At 36.9% G+C, this 25413-nt stretch overlaps 1 protein-coding gene across 1 annotated transcript in view; it reads right to left on the bottom strand.

Annotated features, from left to right (window-relative positions):
• GNAQ (G protein subunit alpha q) overlaps positions 1-25413 on the bottom strand; it is a 307686-nt gene that overhangs the window by 66051 nt on the left and 216222 nt on the right. Inside the window, exons 3-5 of the mRNA XM_037798660.1 lie at positions 23937-24091; positions 9444-9572; positions 6751-6880 (exon numbers count right to left, since the gene is read on the bottom strand). Coding sequence (XP_037654588.1) covers positions 6751-6880; positions 9444-9572; positions 23937-24091 — 414 coding nt within the window. The remainder of the gene's footprint in view (positions 1-6750; positions 6881-9443; positions 9573-23936; positions 24092-25413) is intronic.

Genomic DNA, 25413 nt, shown 5'->3' with positions numbered 1-25413 from the left:
AAGTGAATAAGTCGGCTATATTAAGATTAAAGCTCTTCTGTAAAATAAATTTTTACATGCACAATGGCAAAAAAAAAAATATATCCAGAATATATTTTTAAAGTTTTACATATCAATAAGAAAAGACAAATAAATCCACTGTGGGCTGGGTTGATGGGAGAACAGGCAAGGAAAAGTAAAGTTAATCTCCATTACAAACAACCAGATCAACCAGTAAACGTGCGAAATACAGTAGAGCATGTTCACACTATGGAAATACAAGACACTTTAAATAAATGATTTAGAGCCATAGTTAGCAACATGAGAAAACTTCAAAACAATACTGAGTGGGGAAAAAATATTGAAAAAATGAAACCATTTTTGTAAAATTTACCATTATGCTTAATACTTAGAATCTCATATTACATATTGTCTGTTGATACATACAGATGTAGTAAAAAGGTAAAAGCACAAGCCGAGGAATGGTAAATGCCAAACTGAGGGCAGTGGCGTCTTCTGGGGAGGGAGAGTTATAGAAAGTCTTCCTTTGTATCTGTGTCTTTTTAATTTCTGTTTAAATAAAGGTTTGAAGCCAATATGTCAAAATTTTAAGGTCTCTGTAATTTATACTCTCTTGTATCACTGGGATGGTTTATGTAAACAGAAGCAAACAAATCTCACTTCCCTAGGTATTCTAAGTTTTATTATACATCAAGGTATATATTTAGACCACACTGCATTGGCCAATCCCAAACTCTGATGTTATGGCACTGACTTACACTGAGGAGAGCTTAAGAGACAGCCCTTATGAGCTCTAATATTTTGTTTATTGGAGAGCTATTATTGTAGATATAATTTACTGCCTCCCACAGTATCTCTTTTATGAAGGTGCAGAAATCAGTCTCAGGTCTCAGTACCAGGAAAGGCTAAGTATTTACTGAGTAACTATTTTGCTTTGATGTTAAGGACATAGTGAATCTTGTAACAAACCATGATTATCTCCTTTCAATGGTTGCTAGGAGATGCCTGACTAAATCTTTGGACTACCACCAGGCAAGGTACATGATTGTGTAATTTGTATTTCAATTTTTATTCTCACCCTCCAACCTTTACTGTCCTCTCATCAAGATTTTTCAGGTGATTTATTTTATCCAATGGTGGATGCATATATGTGATACATAAGCACTATTAATAAACATAAATAAAATTTTTGATACATTTTACTATATTAAAATTTACAACTTCCATTCAACCAAACACAACATTAAGAGAATAAATGCAAGCTACAAAAGGGGAGAAGATAATTGCAACACATATGACAAAAGTTCAAATCCCAATATAAAGAACTCCTATAAATGAATGGGAAAAGATAGATAATCTGAAGGAAAAATGGATAAAAGTTGGTAAATTGCAGTCAAAACTCCAATCTGAAGTTATTGCATTTTACTTAAAAAAAAAATTGTGTCAGTTATTATCTATAATGCTATTAGCTGATAACAACTGCACTCACTGTTTCTATCTTAGTCTTAGCAGAAAATCTTCATAATTCTTTTTTTGGGGCAGGGGGAGCTGAGAGTATTAACTTCCCCTATAATGGGTTTTATATATGTAATTAGTTGTGATTACAAGAAATTGGATTATACTAATATACTAGTCTGCAACCTGCCTTTTTCATATAACATAATTCATCTTTTAAAAAGTTATTGCATCAATTACAGTGTAAGGGTTCAGTGTAAATTATTTAAAAGATTTCTAATCTACATTTGCACAAAAAGCATCCAGGGTTACCTGTTTTACTACATCCTTACCGGCACTAAATTCCAATCTCTGGTTTCAAATTAATAAATGAAGATCAGAAAACTTCCTTCTAGCAGAAGAGAGGGAGTAGGAACACAAATAGCTAGAAAAGGAGCAGAATAAAGGAGGAAACAGAAAAGGCAAGGAATGAAAAGAGGTAGAGGGAAGAGTTACAAAAGGGCAAGCGGCTGGCACTGAACAAGGTAATGAGGAAACAGGAAAGGGTTTAAACATAAAAAAAGTAGGGCATCTTTCAGGAATATAATTGTTAATCAGGCCATGAATCTGAGACAAGCAGACCACAGACTGTGACGCACAAGATACAGTTTTCTAATTTCATAATTAGGAGTTGATAAAGGCAAGTTAGAGTCAATCCAATAAATGATCTTACAATGGAGACCAAATATCTTAACCTAAACTCTTACTTGTAACCATTTATAAGTTTTCTTTGGATATTTCTTTTGGAATTTGAATTGTTTCCCCCAATTTTTAGAAGATTTTCTCCCCAAAGCTGAATTTTATTTGAAGAATACTCCCAAAGCTCACTTGGAGTTTTTAGAGCAGAACAAAGTATATGTTTCACACTTTTAAAGAATATGTTCAGACTTTGGATGCAGTTGAATAACTTTAAAATGGCTTCATTTAAAAACCTGGCAAAGAAGAGATATCCAAAGGAAATGCATATTTTAGACTATATGTTGTAAGATGGTTCAAAATCAAATGGGTAATACAGAAGCTCTTATTAGTGATGAAGGCTCTCTGGGTGGTCTCCTAGTGTCTGTTCATATGATCAAAACTTAGAGGTAGAATAGAGGCATTTCAATTCTTTCTTGAAAGGGAAGGGTTTTCATTCTACTTCCTTGCTCATGGCCACTTTTAACAGCTCCTCTTGCTTTTCCTCTGAGTTCATCTCTAACTTCTAGAAGACTAATACTTTTAGTGAGGGGAAAGAAAGGAGGTCTAGACAGGCAGTAGATATGGGTTACCTTTGCCAGTGGTCTAATCTCTCCATTCTTGTATATGAGTAAAATGCATATCGTGGTGGTGAAGTTCATGTGTCAACTTGGCCAGGACATGGTGTCCAGGTGTTTGTTCAATCAAGCACAGGCCTGATTGTTATTGTGAGGATATTTCATTATTTTGTGGACTTGAATCATCAGTAAGTTGACTGCATCTATGGCTGATTGCATCTACAATCAACTGAGGAGATTGCCTTCAATGAGAGGAATCTCATTCAATCAGTTGAAGATTTTAAAAGGAGAAGGAATGGGTTCAGTACTCAGAAGAGAGAATTTCCATCCCTACTTCACTCAGCTGGCTTCTCCTGGGGAATCTGTCAAAGACTTCTGCTGGTGTTCCCAGCTTGCAGCCTGCCCTACAGAATTTGGACTTGCCCATCCCCACAGTCATGTGAGACAATTCTTATAAAAATCTCATAATATTTATATATATCTCCTGTTGGTTGTTTCCCTAGAGAACCCTGACTATTACACATGCTATCAAATTTGATATGCCCACTTGACAGGAGGTCAGTTGGTGGGGTTTAAATAAATAATGGGCAAACAAGTTTGAACAAGTACAAAGTGCTAAGGTATTATAAATGTCTCCTCTCTCCTTTGAATATTTTCTAATCATTTGAAAACAACTTCAGGAATCAGGTTTGAAGGATAAACGTTTGGGGGACCAAAGTTGGGAGATCCATCTTAGTCCAGAGATGAGCCTAGGGAAGAGTTATCTTCTTTTTTTTTTTTTTTTTTTTTTTTAAATAAAACCACAATATAATTGGTCATGGCTATTTCAGAAGGACTGATATAGGCTAGAAGATGATTTAAAAAGGAAGTGAAGGAGAAAAAGGTCCATGCCTTTGTGATTCTTTAAAGAGCTTGATCTGTAAGACACTCAGTCCTAGACTAAGATAGTGCAGGGAATACACAAGTCAACACAGCTCCACTACCCTGATTAGTCTAGCCAACTATGTGATAATGTATTTCCTTCTTTGATGGCAAAAAAATGGAATTAATTCCCAAAACACTAAGAAGGTTGAAAATCCAGACAGGCAATATCAGAACTACATAAAAGTTTCAAGATTGATGCATAAAGCTTTAGATGTATTAAAAGCAAAAGCAATAACCTAAAACACTTTCCTTAGCTCTTTTTGGTAGTGGTCTGCAATGCATTTTCCACAGCTCCCCAGGATAGAAAGAAAGGCTGACAGAATCCATTGCCAGGCTGTTCTCACAAATATATACGAAGGGAGGCACAGAGACGTCTGCTTTGGATTAAAGTTATGAACATCAGATTTCAAAACCAAGAACAAAATGTTTTGGGAGTTTTTTTCTGTTGTCTCACAAAAAAACAGGAGATTTGGGGAAGACAGAATTCTATGGCTCTGGAATGCCTTAGCGATTTAAGAAGGTAGTGAGGCAATGACATTTTCACATATTAATACAACTTAAAAAAAATGAATGTGACCACACCCCAACATTAAAATATATTTTGACAGTGTTCCTTAATCACCAACAGTGATGGCTGTGGCTGACATGGCTGAAGTAACTAAGCATTTTTCTCATTATGCTTAAGATCATCTCTGATACTACCCATTAGGCTTGACTTGAAGTCTAAGAAAAGAACACCATACAATCAACTTAGCCTTAAAAGATATTCATAAGTGATTGGGAAGTCCAGTGAAAAAATGATCACTTTATTATTTTAGTTTCTAATTGTTTGAAAGTAGCGTAATCCAGCACCATAGCAATCAGAGGAACTGGGATAATATTTTTAGATGTGCTTAGTACCTATACATTGAATGGCAAGTTACTGTGGAAACTTTAAACATAAGTTTTGATAATCAAAACACTATTATCTTATTCAACTAATATAAAAATAATGTACTTTCGCATGAAAATTTGATCTCTATGAGCAATGTCAAGTGGAAAAATGGAATAAATGATCTGGACAATTTTGCCTGAAAAGTAGAGATAAATTGGAAAACTGGATTTATGTGCTATAATTAGCTGATGAGTTGCCTGAAGAATCTACTTTCTTTTCTATTTTTGCTGATTTTAAAGTAGTAAATTGGCAAGCATGAAATTACAACATATATCTTTATAGATACAATGTATCTCATAAAATTTGTATTGATCAAAATTTTTGTCTTCCTTCCTCTAGCTACTATGTAAACAGTGACATAAAAAATAAAATTATGAATGCTTTTTAAGTCTTCTGTGTAGTTGACAAATATCTTAAATTTTATCCTACTGAATAGCAAACTAAAGCTCAGAAATGATGTCCTATATAAATAAGTGTTACCTATTTTCCCTCATATTCCTTATTCTGATAAAAAGCAAAACTTTTATGAACTCCTTTAAGATGAAGTTGATTTTTTTTTTTCATTTTCATTTTCATCATCCCTTAGATGCCCTGGTACCCAGCACATAGTAGACAAGTCCTCAGATTATTTTTTTGTCATTATGTAAAATTCAAAGAAGTCAGAAATGTGGTGCTATGTTTGCTTCCAAAATAGGCAACATTTTCAAAATACCACCTCCAAAGATTATGGAACAAAAACTGTGTCAGATACAAAGACAGAGAAAGACATAGAGATATCATAGCTAAAATTTCAATAGCAATTGCCTATTTTAAATTTGATAACTAATACTGATATATTTTAGCAGGTTTTTTTTTTAGTCAGATTGCATTGCAGTCATGGGGGCAACAGGCTAATAAGCATGCCTCATTCTTAAAAAGAAACTTTGGGTTGATAAAGTCCAAAGAACTTCTTGCAACCCAAGAAAAGTTCTGAAATGCATGAATAAGTAACCCTTGAGTCTACATGATATTGGTTTGCAGATCCTTTCTCAAGCCTATTCACAAAAGAAAATGTTATGGAGGGTTGGATATATATTTTAATATACATTTTAACACCTGCAGAAAAATAGAAACTATTTAAAAGGACTCAGAAGTCAGGGTTTCTTTCATACCTAAAAAAAGGTACAGTATTAAAAATACATTTTAATATGTCAGAGCTTATTTTAATCAGCTAATGGGGATATCAAACTTCTTTCTCTTTATTTTCTACCCTATTAGGAGGATATTTAGTACTTACTATTGGTGTGTCAGTTTGTAGTCTCTCCTAATAGGTGATCCACGGCACCTCTTCTCCTTCCCCAACCACACACACACACACACACACACACTCACACACACACTGAACCCCAGATCAAAAGCACAGTTTTCTATGCCCCTTAATTATCCTCCACAACCAACTCTGACTCACCATTAGGCCTTTAACATCCTCAAAATCCATATTTACATGTGTCAAGTTTTCATGTAATGGGAAGAAGATTACAATACCACATCATTTTTTCAAACAGGCTTATCAAGGATTTCTTTAATTGCTCAATGATTAGTAAAGACAAATTATGCAACAACCTATAGAATTTCTAAGAGCAGACAGACCACATCACCAATGCACTTCCTGATTCCACAACCATTTGCTTTAGAACCCAGCTGCAAAGTCATTTAAAATTGCCAAAAGAGGTTATAAATACTGTTGGGGATCCACCCATCGATGCAAACTATGATTTAAGCAAAATGAAAACAACAAAACAGAGCTACTCACTCCAACACTCCCTACTGTCCCACAGGAAGGATATAAAATGATCTGATGAGTCGCCTAGGGATCTCTGTTATTTTCACTTTCAGAGCCTCAGCACAAGTGTGAAAGGTAACAAATAGGATCTAATTAGACTCAAACACACGAATCTGCTCATACATCTGACAGAAGAGCTCACTGCTCTGAGTGTACCATGTAGAATAGTTATTTTCAGTTATTTTCAAAATCCTAAATCAACCATCAAGAAATCAAAGAAGTCAGCTCATCCCATACCCCATAACCCTACACCCCAACCTCCTATCATGTATTTGTATCGTATATTAAAATGATAATCTATCGCCCGTCCAAAGAGCACTTACCTCATTGTCTGACTCCACGAGAACTTGATCATATTCACTAAGTGCTACTAGAAACATGATAGAGGTGACATTTTCAAAGCAGTGTATCCATTTTCTTCTCTCTGATCTTTGGCCCCCTACATCCACCATTCTGCAAGGTTAATAATATTCATATTAATTGAATATAAGGAAAAGAATTAAAAATTAATGTAAATACAGCTACAATTACACTCTTCAAACAAATACTCTCTTTAAAGACAGTGGTCATCCCAGTCAATTCAATTAATATTATCGGGCATTTACTAATTTTCCTCTTATTTGACAAAGTCAAAACATTCTAAGTAATAAATCATTGTGGTCATTAGGGAGTTAATAAACGCATATGAAAATCATAACTTTATTTTAAAAATCCTTAGCTGTGCAAAACGGAGTGGTGTGTTTTATTTATTCACACCCTGAAGAGTCAGAAACAGGAGTTTTATTTGTGTTAAGCCCTGGTGGCGAATTCTGAACTCCAGTTTCCTTTTTTATAAAATCTTCATGTGTTTCTCAAGGATGCTAGAAATGCATATACATTTAAAAGATATCAGATGCCATATATTTCAATATGGGTAAGTGATCCTTCAAATAATTGCAAACACAACCCCAGTGATCCTTCATTAGTAGGGTAACTGTTTTGGTCTGTTTCCCCCTCCACCGATATAGGTAATATTTTTGGACTGGTCCAGTCATGTTGAGTAATATGGTACAATTAGCCTTGTGCACAATCCAACTTACTAACATGCTGAAAGTAAAGTGTTGTATAGCATTAAGATGTTATCAGGTGCTACACAGAGGCCATCATTTGTACTATTTCAAGGATTCGTTTCTAACACATCAAGTCTGTGCTGAGTTACAACACTGGACATGAATTTATCTGAGTGAGAATATAAATATCTGAAAATATCTAGCACAGTGCTTGGCACATCAAAGTTGCTTCAACTGGTTGAAAAATGGAGAGTAGTGTTCTTTAAGCATTTGTGAAAAACAGCAGTTACTTCTGGTGTTTTCTTGTCTCACAGCATGAAACTGAAACTAAGAAACCAAGGATCTTCCATGACTGCTTCCCCTAAAAGTCTTCTAAGAAATAAGAGAGGATCTAAGAAGCAGAACATGGATTCCAGGAGATCTAAGAGCTACAGACAATAACACTTGAATTCTTAGGTCTTTAGATATATTAAAATGCTGTGTCCTTCCTGACGTCATCATATGAATAAGATGCTATTTATTTACATAAATTCCTCACTTCGGGAAATCCTGTCACACCAAGCCTCGCAAGATACTTTGGATGGTGATGGGAAATTATTCTGCTAGGTCATTACTCATATTGTAGTAGTGAAAAATGCCCGCCTTCAAAAGCTAATGCATAAAATACAGAAGACGTAAGATGCAATAATAATCTGGCTTCAGAATCCACTAATTGTGATACAACAAGGAGATGAAAATCCCCGTGAAATGCTGTATGTTTTCCGAAAAATATTCTGCATCATGGTTTGTAAGAGGAAGGGAATTTGGGTATTTCAGATTAAAGATCTCTAAATGCTATAAACCCAAAATATCAGTATTACAGAATGCTGAAGCCACGAGGGACCTTGGGGGATCATCAAATCCAACCATTTTATAGAAGAAAAAAAATGAGACTCAGAAATAGTTCCAAAGTGTCATCCACTTTATGGTCTTGTCTATTTGAGCAGTGTCTGACAGCCAGATGCAACCTCAAGTGCAGCACCTGATCAGAATAAAACACACAGAGCCCCTGGCAGGGAGTGAGGAGGGCCTGCTAATCAGGGTTACCTAAGCTAGTCTTGTACTTCTGTCATCTTCAACAGGACCGGCTCTCCTGAGGAATTCAACTCTCCAAACTCAGACATATTCTAACTGGTAATCATTACCGATAACATGGTTTCTTTTCTCAAAGCACCATGTGGTTTGTATTCTAACTAAAAGTATAACCAAGTGAATGTGTAACAAGAAATTAAACGAAAATACATCAGAATTGTTTGTTTGCTTATTGATTGATTGATTGATTGCTTTTTTTTTTAAAAAAAAAAGAATGCTTCTGGCTGGAGAATTGAGTATTACCCAGACACAGCAGCACTGGTGAGAGAGGAGATAATAAATTTTCATTCCATCTTGCTACGTACATTTACACTAGGTTAATTAACCCATTTTCAAAATCATTTATGTTAAAAAAAAAAACTTTAAGCAACTGATTAAATGAATATAAAATGTCACATTTTTTATTCCTACTAAAAACTGCATTGGGAGGAACTGGAGGAAACGTCAACATGAAAACTTCTAAGACAGAATGTCTGTTACTGATAGGGTCATAAGATAGATCATATCTTATAAAATTCTAAAAAATACACATTATCATCAGAGTTAAAATGATCCAAAAAATTGTAGTTAAAACCAATGTTTGATTAATTGATTTTGTTCAGCTAAGATTTCATTAATTTATTGGTGATTTAACCGAAATGAGAAATCCACCTGTGAATCTTTCCTCTGCTTCCTCTTTCATGGACATATTACTTCATTTGTATATCTATAATGATAATACAAGGTAGCGAGGCTACATTGTTTTAAAGCCTACCACAATTTCAATATTTCTAGAGTTCACCACATGTACTCAAGGCATAAGTCTGGGAAGTGGGTTTTATGTACTCAGTTACTACCTGAAAATGACACTTTGTAAGTCAAAGGGGTATTCGATGATCCCTGTGGTGGGGACTCGAACTCTAAGCACATCTTGTTGAGTAGGCAGATAGGCAGGGTCGGCTACGCGGTCCAAGTCGTTAAGATAGCTAGAGGAGGGAAGATACAACGAGAATGTCAGTGGCACCATCACACCAATCTGTCTATGGAAAGGGATGGGCAAAAATGAGTCAAAGAGAGAAGTGAAGAAGAGAAAAAAAATATCAGAAAACAGTCAAGGCATTTGGGAAAGTAGAAGGATAAAATCAACCTTCCATTATTCAGAGCAAGGTTGTCCATCTACTTCTTTTGTTTCTTCTCTTACTATCAATTAGAACCATTCGAATAGTAGGGGGATATGGGGAAAGAAATACCAATTAGCTTCCCAACCTCTACTTGCTTAGGTCTGGGTAGTAAATATGAGTCCAAAGGAAATAGCTTTTGGCTTATTTATATGAATTTTATTTATCTTAGCATAAATAAACAGATAATACATAAGGTCAGGATGTATTTTTCACCTTTTTGAAGGACATCAGTCTTTCCCTGAAGTGAATTTCCTTATTGCTTACAGAGAGGTCAGTAAGATACCATGTCCTAAATTCTGCCCAAAACCTAAGTCATTTATGATTAATGGGACATTACAAGGAGATTTCTAGTTATTGCAGTAATAATGTCTAAGGACAGATATTCCCAAGGTTTAGAGTTGCCACATCTTAACTTGAAATTTATCTGGATCTATGATACTTTTCCATTCCCTTAAAAAAAAAAATTTTGATTTTGAAATAATTTTAGACTCATAAGAAGTTGTAAAAATATTACAAACAGTACCCTTCACCCAGCTTCCCCCAAGGATAACATCTTATATAACCAGAGTATATTATCAAACTCAGGAAACTGACATACTGTTAACTAAACTACAGACTTTATTTGGATTTCACCAGTTTTTACATGCATCCAATTTGTTGTTTTTGGCATACAGTTCCATGAAATTTTATCACATGTATAGACCTGTGTAATCATCACCACATCAGGATACAGAACTGTTCCATCACCACAGAGAAACTCCCCCACGATACCCCCCCCACCCCTGTCCCACCCAACTGTAACTCATGGTAACCAAAGTTCTGTCCTCCATCAGTAAAACTTTTTCATTGCAAAAAATTTTATATTCCATTCCCTTTTCTTTCTCTCAAAGTACAAAAAAAGTAACTTGTGGCTTTGAGAATGACATAACTTGATATGTACTTTTATGAGACATATTCTCATGAATATAAAGAGACTATGCTCCCCTTTGTTTAGAGAGGATGGAGTACCAGACATGGTTTCAAAATACTCGATTACCAAGGGGATACACGAAGTAACTAACTTGTAAATAAGGTTTAAAGTAAAAGTGGAACCATTAATAGAGTTGGATAGAGATCTTCAACACCTATATTTACGCCCAAACACAAGAGACAGTGAGTTATGATATACATAACAGGGAATGTCTGGTGCAGATGTTATAACTTATCAATAGCACAAATATTTAGTTGGTATGACCTTCCTAGGACAAGGAATAGGTCTAATCCATCTTTACTTCTGTCTCAGAACCTAAAAGAGACCCAGGCAAATAACACATGATGAATATTTGCTGGCTTGCTGGCTGCCTTTCCTACGCTGAGATTTAGTTTTAGCGTTACTTAAATACCATTCTTATTAGTGGCACTTCTCTATTAATGATATCCTCAAACTTGAAACTGAATGTTAAAAAGAAATATTACATTTAGTCCATAAGATTTATGGAATCATAAAATAGTAGAAGCTAAGTAAAATTGCATCCTTTTTGAAGGTGTATCAGTTCTTTAAGACAAAAAAGCACCAGCCTGGAAATTCCTATTGCAAAGCAACTACTCAGTACTCTGGTGGCCTCATCCCAAACACCTCAATGATTCTCTAGGTGGCAATTAGCTCTTTCTGACTGATAGGAACCAGTCTGATATCTTTAATTATTATAAAACTGGCTGAAGGATGAAGAGGAGGAGGTGTGGAGAATATGGGCGTGAGGGATAGGAAGGATATATAAAAATGGACTGCATCTAAAATTTTAGGAAATATTTTGGCACAGTCTTGGAGTGATCTCAGTATTCTGATGGGGTTAACAAGCTCATGTTCTGGGATTTGACAGATAAAGCTGCTCTCATCAAACTATAAATGCAAAATCAACAGATTACTCTGTATAGATGGAGGCTTCTAATTCATCAACTCCTTGCTTTGCAAATCTTGAAATGACCATACATTTTCAAACCCAGAAAGTCACCATTTATTTAACCACTAAAACTGCATCCCAGAGGAAATAAAGAAGTTTAAATTTACATTGGTAAGCAGTTCAGAAATATGCTGCCCAATAAACTACATCTACCCACCGAAGGCCATACACTGAGATCACCACAGAGAACTGCTCGGTCCAGTACACAAGGTGCTGTGGTGTTCCTGTGGTAAAGAGAAATCGTGGCTTTCTTCTTCCAGAATATGGACCAGATTACTCGTTTTCCCTCCATCTCCAAATACTGATGTGTATTTGCACTGGGGAATTTACAGAACTAGCACACAAAGTGGGAAAACTACCTGCCACATTGTCCAATGGGACCCTTGATCAGTCTATCTCCAATTTAGAAAGATGAGCTGAGCTCCCTGAAAACTATGCTCAGGTAAGATGGAATCAGGGTCCACACCTGCAACCAAAAATCATTTACAAAGGCTCAGAGGCTGCTCTTAAAAAGTGTCAGTGGCATCTCTCCATGAATTGAGGGCCCCAGTGAGATATTAACTGAAAAACTAAAATGTCTGTACTAGAAAGACAAATTTGCAAGAATGATGTTTTTCCCTCTTTATCTCTTGCTCCTTTTCAATGACAGTGGAGTGCATAGACACTAACAACAATAGCATAACGACTAACTTGTACCTAGTGCTCACTCCTCGCCAGGCTCTGTTCTCTCTATTGCCAAGGAATCAACAGAATTCATGGCAAGGAAGTAGTCATTAAAGATGTTCCAAACATTTCTGATTAATATGAAAGTAAGCTACAGTTCTTGCTTGAAATTCCTTTTGCCTTTCCTCAACTGGATGGGAGAGAGAGCTCACTTTACTAGGAGTTAAAAAAGTTTAATCTGGTTTAATGAAAAGAAAAAGGCTGAAAGGAACTGTATCTTGCTCTGTTAGTTGTAACATAAATCATCCAGAACCAAAACCAAACCAAAACAAACCCCAAAGGCCTCAAAACAAGGCAAAAGAAAAACAAAACAACAAAAAAACCTCCAAACAAACAAAAGATATAGAACTCTTTATTCCCAGAGGAAGGTCTGAGTGGCTCAGAAGCTACATCAGGATTGAAGACAGGTGCTGACAATTTGCAACACAGGTCACACAGACAGAAAACCAGGAACTGCATTTTTCACCGATGCACAGCCCCAGCAAGGAGGGGCCAATGTGGAGGAGCCTCTGCTTGGTTTAGCCCCAACCTCATGTGCCCCCCTCACTCTGGGCTTACAGGAAGTGGAGGTCCTACAGCACTTCCTGTATTTCACTTGAGCTCAGGGCAAAAGCCACTCTATTCCTTCAGAAATGGAGTTCCAGCATAATAAGACTAGCGTACCTTCCTTTGTTGACTCTTGTCACATTCTGAGAAAAGATACTGGAATAATCTTTTAATGAATTGTACTTTCCATGTAAGCATCTCACATAATGAGAAAAAGCGTTGGTGGTGTATGGGGGGTGGGTTCATGTTGGATTATTCCATTCATTTAACCTTTTAAAAAGAAACACCAAGGACGGAACAAATTTATATTCCAGAGTAAATTCAGAAAGTTAATTATAGCCATAATTTGTTTGGTAGAAATGATTTTGAGTGGCTGCTGAGGTCATTCTCAGGGTGTCGCTATGGTGACAGGCACAAAGTACATTTCCAAGGCAATGTATGTGTAACAAGTGGCTGGCAGTAGTTCTCCTCTGATGTCAGGGAGAGAACACTCCCCTGGTTATCCATGGGACTTAATTAACTGTCCAGGAGACAAGACATGCTTAAGACTGTGCTAGAAATGGGAGGTTTAGCTGCTTAAACTAACCCCATGATCATCTCAACCCTATCATTATATTCACTGGGCTGTAATGACTTTCTATTGCTTTGGAACAGTTAATAATTGATAATTTAACAATTGATAAAAAAAATACACTCTACATCTTTCTCCCTACGTTTGCTCAGTTAGGGTTCTCTCCCTCTGTGGGGTCACAGACCACAACTACCTTGTCCATGGCTGTGTCACCTGTCCTTTGCACACAGCAGATTCTCAACATGTGAACCAAATCAGAACTAGTACATGGAAAACACGTAATGCTTAGAAAGGCAAGTTACACTTTTTAGGAGAAAATATAGGTGTGGGAAGTTTGTTAGCTACTTACATGAAAAATCTGGGCTATTATTGTTCTGCTTTATGTAAGAACTAAATTCTGAATTAAAATGCCTCTGACAAATTGAAAAACAAAACAGAAAGGAAAGGGATCATATTTAACTTCATTTGGTAGATGTGCTTCCCGATCTTCTTTAGGTCCTGGCCACAAAATGATGTCTTTTTATCTATTAGTATCCAGCTTTCAGGCCTTGGAATGCTCTCTAGCCCAGTGTAAGCTAAGGAGGTGGGATCTTGTTCAACAGAAAAGTGTGACACAGTCTCTTTAAAGGAAAAAATCGATTTCTGATGGTTTTCAACAAGGAGACTGGGGAAGTAGAAATCCCATCATTCCTTTCCTACCATGAGAAGAATGCAGGGTCATCTGGAATTCGGCAGCACATTTTGACTACAGTTGAGTCATTACTGTAGGGTGATGAGGACATGAAGATTCACTGGATGTGACCCCCACGTGCAAAGAGCTTACCAACATATGGGAAGAAAAGGTTATATAAAGAGAAGGAATGTTGAGATTTGAGATGGAGTGAGCATTTTGTATTTCGGGCAGTCATTTTTGGGGAAACCTATTTGAACTGTCTTTCTAATCCTTTGTGGAAGGATAATCTACAAAACATCCTCTGCAGTATGACTGATTTGCATGAAAGACTTAAGGAAATCATGCCTGTTAGTTTAAAATTACACCTTATTATGATAGCTAAATTCTTCATACACATTTAACTCTGGTGTCATCTCCGACTACAGGAAAACTTTAAAAATTCAGAAATAGGTTATAATCGACCACTTTAAATAATTAAAAATGTATGAATGAAGTATAAATGTCACTAAAGTAATATACTCAAATCAAATAAAATATGGTATTTTCTCTCTTGAATAGGTTTTTAAAACATAATTTTGACAATAGTTTTGTCAATAATACATTTAAGTTGACCATCCAATTTAATTGATGCTCCAATTTGACACGTAATGAGAACTCATTTTTAAAAATCTTGTTAAAATTAAAAAGAAAAAAAAAAACCCACTATTTATAACTGGGAGGATAGTTGAAATATAATCTTAAGAATAGCACAGAGATTCAAGTGTCTTGTTTTTTAAATGACAGAAACAGAATTAAATTTAGAGACATGATTTGGCAAGTAAAATATTTACCTTTTGCTGGAGTTTTAAAGATTTAATAAAAGTTACAGGCATTCGACCCTCAGCAATTATACCAAAAGGGGAAAAGCATCTGTGGGAAGTAAGTGGAAAAAGAAATCTTTGACATTAGGTATAAATTCAACCAACCATAATCAGATAAATGGAGCATTCAAAGTAGCCTGCTATGGTGTGTGTGTGTGTGTGTGTGTGTGTGTGTGTGTTTAGGGGTTCAGGGATTCTTCAACTCTTGTGTAAGAGCCTCCTATGGAGAGGGTACATTTATAACAGATTTGCAGTTTGAGTCAAATATTAGGATGAAGTTCCAGCATTGAAAATGATTCTGGGTAGGTTTTTACATTTTTAATTATTCAAAAGAAGGTTATAAAAACTAGGTCAACTTCATTAAAAAAAATTAAGAAGACCTCATTGCGACAGGGAAGTCTTAGGGGAACTGAAAGCTAGATCATGCCATAAGATCTTGTTTGACACTGCCCAAAGCAGTAGAAGCTATGGAGAAAACAGAAACACATGGTTACTGTACAGCTGATCTAGGACCACAAGAATTCAAAGGAAACAAGGGAGAGAAATGAACAAAGTGAACAAAAGAAGGAGAGGGAGAGAGGGAGGGAGAGGGGGTAGGAGGAAAGGAGGGGAGAGAGAGAGAGGGAGGGAAGGAGGGAGGGAGGGAGGGGGAGACGGGGAGAGTGGGAGGGGGAGAGAGAGAGAGAGAGAGAGAGAGAGAGAGAGAGGGAGAGAGAGAGAGAATGGAGTGAGAAGTACCAGTTCTGCACAACTGCCATCCCCAGGGAAGACTCTTGCAGAGGATTAGGGGCCAAGATCCATCCCATCCCCCCTCATCTGGCAGATCCTGGTGCTGATACAAGCCTAGCGGTAACCTGGTGAGCGGCATGGGATTACTCATTACATAAACACTTCCATCTCTCGAAGAGCTCATTTGGCGGAGTAATCAACTTTTTTCTTCTTTAACACCTGGCACACCATGATTAGAGATCAAAGAGGTCTGCATTTATTACAGGTATTTTGTGCATAAGAAGTGATTTGTCTTTAACACAAAATTCCAGATTTAAAAGCAAAGCTCTCCCAGTGGTAGCAAGTAAATTATAATTCTATGGTTTAAGAAGATGATTCAAGGGAGAATATTCTGAGTTATAAAAGAGAAGTCTTAGGGACCAATTTTCCTTTGTCAAGGAAATAAATCAATCCAGAAAGTCAGAGCTTTAAAACTAAATTACATAGCTCAGAAAAAAAATCCTATGAGTGCATTTGGTAAACAGCGTCAGCATCTTATGAACCATGTAAGTTCGTAAGTTCATGGAGGGTTTTTGTTCTGAATGTCTACCATAGTGTTAAATGGAGAAGGGGCTGGGCAGCTCTGTGTCAAGTGGACTCCAGGGCCAATGACAGGCCCCAGCTCACAAGCAATAGACTCCCGTGCTCATTAAACAAACAAATAAATCAGTCTTGTAATTAAAAACAAAAACAAAACAACAAAAGGGAGTGAGACCGAGAGAGAGAAAAAGGAGGGGGGTGGATAAACACCTTTTACAATTTGCCTTCTTGGCTTTGTAAATTTGTTCATCTTTTGCATGATAATTTTGAAAGCTGTTGATCAATTTTGACATAATTTTTATCAGAGCAATATCAGAAGACTTATTTTTATCTTCCAGTCTGCCTGTCTTGAAATGCAATGGTAGTGCTTAATTCAGTTAGTATACGCATAATCCAGTTATTATACATATTTATTGAAAATATGGTTTATGTTCATTTCTAATAATGCAGTGTGTGTTGGATGGAGGGGGAATGGAAGAGGGAGATGACACAACATATGTATGTATGTATATATATATAATTTTTTTTCTTTGCCCTTAGGGATGTCAGGCTAACTGGAAAGCAAAGATAGCACAGAGGAAACAATTAAGAAACAATTAAGTGCCAAATTGTGAGCTGCTAACTATGACTTGAATAAGAAGGGAGAGATGATTACGAAGTGCAGTCACCAGAGAATGGTGTAGAGGAGAGGTGGGGGTGGGGCATGCCTTACAGACTCAGTGAGATTTTAACAGGCAGAAGAGAAGAGAGATGGGAAGAAATTAGTAAAGGCAGAGAATTTACTCTCATTTAACAACTTTTCCTGAGAGCTTATGATCAGTTAGACATTGCGCTTAGCACAGAGACAAAACGCCATGAACCCTGTCCTCATCAAGCCTGCACTCTGTCAATGGATGTAAGCAGGCTATTAATGACCATACCACAACTCAGGTAGGATCTGGGTCACAAGAGAGGCTCCAGTGGTCCTGCTACCTGAATCTGGATATTGGTTTTGTAGGATCAGAAATTTCCTTTTGGCAGTTCACCCAAGGATGATCGGGTCTGGTGGAGCTGGTCATACTAACCTAACTCGCTAGGGGCTAATTATAGATCAAAATTTAATTCATGGAGCACACGACAACATGGATGAACCTTGAGGACATTAAGTGAAATAAGTCAGACACAAAAGGACAAATATTGTATGATCTCACTGATATGAACTAATTATAAAATGTAAACTCACAGACATAAAATATAGAATATAGGTTACCAGGATACAGAATGAGGCTAAAGAGTGGGAAATGGTTGCTTCGTATGTACAGAATGTTTAACTAGGTTGAACTTAAGTGTCTGGAAATGGACAGAGGTGATGGTAGCATGTTATTGTAAGAATATTAAACAGTACTGAATGGTTTGTGAATGTGGTCATAAATCAGGTGGATATGCTGGCCTACCTCTGAATTTCCTTTTGCACTTTAAAGTCAACATGGTGTATAATATATTCGTGCAGGACCATAATTTGACTCACTTAAAATTTTGAGTATGAGGTTAGATGTAAACTCCAACACTGACTCATGCCAGAAAGCCACTTTATTCATGTACTTTGGACTTATGGGCTCTGGATCATGTAAGATCGTATCTGTTACTGAATTCCCTGGAGGGGACGTTAATAAAGCAAGATTAGGGATTATTTGCTCTCTTAAGGAGAACACAGATACAGCAGTCTTTAACCGAAAGCCTGCAGTATGAGGACTTTTTTCACTATACACCAGTGTGATTGAGACTTGTGTTCTCTGGCTAATGTCAGAGAGCTTTTGGGACTGTAGGCAGTGAACTCATTTGACCTGATGTCTCAGTGTATTAAAGCAGGTGGTAAACCCCTACAACCATCTGTTTACTGTGCTCTTTATCTAAAGATATTCCAAGCCATCAGGCTTTTTATTGATAACAAAAAAAGTTAATGAAGGAATCTATAAAACTTTTCAGCATCTTAGAATGTTTGGAAGAATGCACCAAATTAAAGTCAATTGCAAACCAATCCCAAACTACTCTTGCATCTTCTGGAATTTCCCATCTCCTTGTTTCTATCCTTGCTACTTGTCCTTTGAGCCATCTGATTGTTTAATACGATCAGTGAATTGGCTAATCAAGGCAGAAAAAAGGAAACTCAGTTCATTGGGTTCTTATTGGCTCCAGTGTGACTCTAGGAGGGATGGGGTAGTAAAGACTATAGGCTAAAATAAAGTTTTTTAGTTTTCTGTGACTTAGAACATCTTCCATGTTAGAACTGAGGTTTAATTAATCATAGTTAAGTTTTCAGAATAAAACCCAAGACCTACTGGTATGTTTTCCAGTCCATATAATTTTCCCTCTTGACCTTATAAATATGAGGCCATCTGTGGGCAACAATGAGAGAAAGACTAATAATAATTTGTACTTTTCATGGTAAGTGACTTATAAAACATCTAATAATAAATTTACAGTTATCTAAATATCTATTAGTCTATCTAACTTTTGGTTCTCTATCTCCCATCCATCCATCCATCCATGCATCCATCCATCCTCTGTGAGGTAGTATTTAACAGCAGTTAAAAGCCTGGGCTCTTGAGTCAGTAAATCTTAATTTCACTCCTTCTGCTAACACTTAATAATTGCATGACCTTGGACAAGTTGCTCATCCTCCCTGAGGCTCAGTTTCCTCCTCTGTTAAATGGGGATGCTAAGAACTCTCTACCTCTTTGAGTGGCTTTGAGGAAAAATAATGCATATAACCTATAGTAAGTGTTCAGTAAGTACCAGCAATTATTGTTGTTTGATAATATTGCTTTTCAGATTCCAGGCCTTCAAAAACAGTAGGAAAAAAGACTTGAATGCTCTCAGCTCTGAAACTTCAAGTTCACCTATAATTGTCAAAAAGAGACAGTGCCTACATCATGGCCACTGAATAGTTGATATTACTCCAACAACATTTCACGGAACAATCATTTGTGAAGGTCAAATATGAGCAGTCACTGTTAGGCACTGAGGATAGAGAAAAGACAGTTCAGTAAACATGGTAACAGATGTAACAGAGATACGTACAAAGTGTTAAGAGAGATGTCGCAGTGATTCACTGCCTATGAGTGTTGGGCAAGACTTTCAGAAAGGGTGACTTTTGAATTGGGTCTTGATGGATGAATAGGAGTTCATCAGATAAAAAAGAAGAGATGCCTGCTTAGCCTCTGCTCTTGGCATTCATGGCATGTGACCAGTCACATATTCTTCCTGGTCTTAGTTCTGGGGCACTTTTCCTTTTCCAAGGCCAGGAAAACCCTCCCATCACAAAGATAGGGCCTGTGGTTTCTTGGATCCACGTGACCAGCACCAAATCACACAACCACCAGGGACCTGGAGACAACAGCTGCTGTGCTGCAACCTTTAAGCAGATGTGCGTGGCAGCCTCCAGTTATTTTAGTTTCGAGATTAGATACCTACCTATCCCCTGAATCTAAACTAAAAACTGCTGCTAGAGACAGTGAGCACTCAGAGCCCTGGTCCCAAGTTCAGAAATATTTCTGTAAGGTGGTGGTATTATACAAGCAGGCTCACATGCATAAAGGACACAAGATAAAATATTAAAGATACTTCAGGGGAATGTATACCAAAAAGCCAGAAAGGAAAAGAGGTAATGGCTATCTGTAATACAGGGAAAGGAATTATTTTGAATTATTCTCTGAAAATGAGTTCAGTATTGGGAATGAGTGATGCTCAAAAGAGGGGGTGCACATCCCCATCGGTGCTGTCTCCGCAGTTCACAGAGAACCTGCTGTGAGTACACTGAGAAACATGTGGAACACAGCAGCAAACAAATGGATCCAAGAAACCACAGGCCCTATCTTTGTGATGGGAGGGTTTTCCTGGCCTTGGAAAAGGAAAAGTGCCCCAGAACTAAGACCAGGAAGAATACGTGACTAATACCCAGGCCTGCTGGCACAGTGGGATTGTAAGACCAGCTAGGTAGCGGCTTAGGCACTGATCTACAGAGTGCTAGAACATCCCTGGAAGAAATCAGAAGCATGGGACCATTATCTCAGGTTTCTACATATAGCCCTTATAGAACGAGCAGGAGTAAACTGGTTCTACTCCCCTTGAAGTAAACAAAGCCTTCTAGAGAAAACGGAAAAAAGAAAATACTCACTAGGTTTCATTTACCTAAGTTGACCAGATGTCCCTGCTTGTCCAAGAACTTCCCAGTGTATGCTTGCTATTTTGGTGTAATTATTAATAGCAACCCTTTCCTTCTCAAAGTGTTCTGGTTTGGATGATAAATTATATGGTCACTTTCTATTTAGTCCATGTAACAGATTAATTATTTGAAACAAAAACATTAAAGTATATACCTTTCCAACGGGCACTGTATTTCAGGGTAACCAAATAGCACCAGTTGAGAAGAGAACCTCTACTTCACAGAATAGCAGCAAATTTAACATAAACCAATTAGTAAAAGGAGAAAACCTTCTTTTACAAATTGTAATGAATCATTAACTCAGGCAAGAATTGTCAATTGGAATTAAAACTACAAGGAGTTGATGGGGGACTGGAAATCACTCAGTGACAAAGTAACACTACACAGACTGCTTTAGGTGGCAAAAAGAAAAATAATGAGTTTATAATGCCCTAATACTGTGATGAGTCTTAACTTCACCAATGATGAACAAACATGAAAGGATGTGTCTGCTGATGTGACTAAGTGCACAGCATCACCTATAATGCATTCTAGTCACAATGTTTAACTTGACTTTAATCATCTTTAAATGTAACTTCCAGTTTATACTAAATACAGTAGATAGAGGAGCAAGTTAAATCACACTATGAAGAAGAAACCAGACAAATCCAAAAGATGGGACATTGTACAGAAAAACTCAACCAAACCTTTTAACATGCCAGTGAAATGCAAAACTGTATCATATTAAAAGAGGTGTAAAGAGGTATAAAGGACATAACAACCAGATGAAAACGTGTGGCCCTAAAATTGATCAGCTCTATTGGACATTTTGGAAGAATATGGGAAATCTGAGTTTGAATTGGACATCAAAATGATAAAAAGAACTGGTTTTTAATTTTAGGCAAAATTTTTTTTAAAAAAAGAGATGCATACTGAAATGCCTAGGGGTATAATTTACTTTTCTACTTCAGCATAAAAATGTGGTAAAAGAAAGAATCAGGTGTATGTGCCTATGCATACACTGGCAAATATATATACAATTTACAAAATCAATTTATCTTCATCCCTATGAGGCTCAGATAGAACTGTTTAAAGAATACTCATTGGAAAAGGTTTTAATTAACCTGCCCCAGGTACCCCTATATCTTGATCTGGCTCTATCATAAGGGATAGTCCCAAAGACCAGGGTATTTCTATGGTAAATACGGCCTGTGCTGACAGAATTCTGCAGACAGAAAGGCTGACTTTCCCAGAATCACAATGCTATAGGGGATCTGGTGAAATGATCTTGTACAGGTCTTTGCCCTAAAGCAAGTACATAGAGCAGCATCCAATCCTCATTCCGATTAATGGGGGTACATGTCTAGAAAACCACAAATCTGAACTAAGGGAATGTCACCAGAGGTGTGATGGAGACATCTCAAGAATGCACTCACAGTAGCCGATACAGATGTCCTCGGTGTAAACAAGAATCTCTCTTAGGGGTAGAAGGCAAAACAGTTTCCCAAAAGGGAGTTCTAATCTTGGTAAGCACATAATATTAGACACTGGTACTGATTCCTCAAGAGTAAGACCTCTTTGTAGGGGGAATGTTATACGAACAAGTAGAGAATATGGTGGGCCAGAAGATGAAGAGGCAGGATTTAAAATAAAAGAAAAAGATACGAGTGAGAAGGAAAGTGATGATAGGCAGAGGATTTATTAGAAAGGGCCAGGATAGGTCTCACAACAGTGAAGTGAGAAGTGGAATGGAGTTGAAGGAAAACCAGAAAGAAGCAAAAATGAGGGCAGAGGGGCAAATGAGCAGATAGGAGAAGACATAACAAACAGAACGGGGAATGAGGGATAAAACACGACAGCAGCATGGGGGAAAGGGAAATTTGAAATGGCAAAGGAAACAGAAGGACAGGGGGCAGGGAGTGAAAAAAGGACAGCTGGTCAAAGGTTGAGGAGGCAGAATTTGGGGAAGACGAGATGAATCCATCTTTTTAATCTCTGTATTCCTTGAAATTTATATAGTAAGAACTCAGGAGGAAGGGGAAGAGGGAGAGAGGAAGGAAGGGGTGAAGGAAGGCAAGCAGAATAGCGGAAGAGAAAGATTAGGAATAAAAAGCAATGTGAAAGTGTCGAGGAAGGAAAAAGAAAATAAAGGAGAAGTAAAGAACACATTCCAGAGGCACACAGGGGACTAATGTTAGTTAAAATGTGACAGACACAATGCTCATAAACATTCTATTATACGTTCCGGGATTATGCAATTCAAATTTACCATAAGAATACAAGAAATATTTTGACCAAGAAAAATTTTTGTGGCTGACCTGAATTATAACTTATCTTATACAAATGCCTAGAACTAGAGTAAAAACACTATCAACTTTATTGAATAAACAGAGCTTCAATGCACTACTGAGTGATGTCAATCAGCTTTCGGAGATCCTTAAATTCCCCAAGACCTTGCTCTCCTCCAAAGGGTCATTTTATCATATGAACTAGCCTGAGGCTGCCGAATATTTTCCATCCATTCTTCTGTCTGCTAAGAACCAAAACAAGAGGCGAATGCTAGACTAATATAATTAATGCAGACAGAAATCTGGCTAAATACTACAAAAAGTCCATTTTTCAGGCGCCTGATTATCTAGATTGTGGGCTACACTGATTAAATTAATCCTATGATTGCCAAATCTTTTCTTTCTTTTAGTTAGACGAGATTTAATCCAGAGAACTAACAGATCTCCCTAGGATGGAAATCTTTCCCAGGACTCATGATTTTGATTGACAGCTCACAAAATAATACTGGAACGCATGCATAATTAGACTCAACATGCAATTTTCATGCAAAGGAAAAACCTATCCATGAATATAATCATGGCCTTGCAGAAAACAGTCAAGGTTTTATGTCTGAAAACTGGAAACGAGGAAGTCTGATGTTTTAGGAAGCCATACTCAAGTGTTTTTGTTTGCAGTTCCTAATGCGTGTAGGTGTTTTCTAGCATATGAATAAGATGAGAAATCTATATGAAAGAGTATTATTACAAGTATTCAAATCACAATGTGTTTGAAAATTGCTAGTTTGTAATTTGGGGGGAAGAGACAGGCTGACGGAATCAGATTCCTGGAGTCCTCAGTTTGTTTTTCAAGCAAAAACAGTAAAAGAAATACTCTCCCTGACTCAAAACGTCAGTCCCTTAAATTCTGTCTAGATCTGTGAATATGGTACAAATTTAAAATCTACACTTTCTAAGTTTGAAGTCTGAATGAGATAGATGCACAGCACAGAATGCCAGGGCTACGATAATCTCAGAGAATCTTCATATGAAAAGAGAGCGAAGAGAAAGATCCAAAAGGCCTCCTGGATCAATACTCACTATTTGGTAGAATCAGATAACTGATATTCTCGTCGTCTATCATAGCACTCCTGGATTCCAGGATCATTCCATAAACTCTTTATTGCATCTACATATGGATTCTCAAAAGCAGACACCTTCTCCACATCCACTTCTCGAACTAATTGTGCATGGGCCTGTTTAAAAAAAAAAAAAAGAAAAAACGCTTAATTTCCTTCCCATCACTGAAAGTTGCTTTTGGTTTGCACATTCCATTTTACATCATTCATGTAATATCTTCATACACTGGTTTTCAAATTGATTTATAAGAAAGTCATGCTTCTTTTTTCTTTTCCTTAGAGAAGTCCCAAATCTTTGCCCCTAGAGTAAACCTTGAGGCTACCTAAACTTGATTAAAGGAAATTGGAGGAAAGCAGTGTTAAGCTCCCATCAAAAGAATGAAAATGTCATGCTAAATATGACTGTTTTTTGGTGATTATCACAATCCTAAAATAATTAATATTATAAAACGGACAAAAACATGAGATATTCTCCCCCTATGTTTATAGTTTATTATAATCAAACACAGAATGTACCCAGTCCATGAGTGTTATGTGTGTTTGCAGAAATTCAATACATTAGAATCTTCAACTAATCAGGATTGGTTTTTACAGTTCACTTTTAGGATAGGGTGTAAAACCACTAGAAAGAGAGTTAATATTAATGGTTTAATACAAACAACAGTTAACAATTCCCCTATCAACACTCCAACTTTTAAAATATTTTTATATCTTCCATATCTACGTCATCAGATTGAAGATCCTTGTGATGGTTAGGTTCACATGTCAACTTGGGCAGGTGATGGTGTCCAGATGTCTGGTCAAGCAAGCACTGGCCTAACCGTTAACTGCAAGGACATTTGCAGCTGGTTAATAAACCAGAAGGATGGTTTATTAAATCATCAGTCAGTTGGCTGCAGCTGTGACTGATTACATCAATGAAGGGAGTCTTCCACAATGAGAGAATGCAATCAGCTGGATTTAATCCAATCAGTTGAAGACTTTTAAGCAAGATAGATAGAGGACCTTCACTTCTTCGGCTGACCAGCAACGTGTTTCCTGAGGAGTTCACTGAAGTTGCCAGTTCGTTCCTGAGAAGTTCATTGAACACATTCATCAAAGTTGCCAGTTTGCTGCCTGACCTATGGAATTTGGACTCATACATACCCACAGTTGTGTGAGACGCTTTTATAAATCTTATATTTATAGATATCTCTTGTTGATTCTGTTTCCCTAGAAAACCCTAACTAATACAACCCTATTTGATTTTTTTACAATAAAATTATTCTGCTATTTTTATTATAACTACATTTAGCAGAAAAGAGATAAGGTAAGTAAAAAGAAACATCTTCAGCAAGATTGAAAAAAATGCTTTATGGTCGACCTTCAAATCAATCAGAATATACCCGTTGCTTAAGAATCCCAATCAAACTAGGTTTCACTGAGTGTATTATACATGC

The sequence above is a fragment of the Choloepus didactylus genome, chromosome 10, assembly GCF_015220235.1.
Source record: "Choloepus didactylus isolate mChoDid1 chromosome 10, mChoDid1.pri, whole genome shotgun sequence".
In the NCBI taxonomy this organism is placed as follows: Eukaryota; Metazoa; Chordata; class Mammalia; order Pilosa; family Megalonychidae; genus Choloepus; species Choloepus didactylus.
This window is presented reverse-complemented; position numbering and strand designations above follow the sequence as displayed.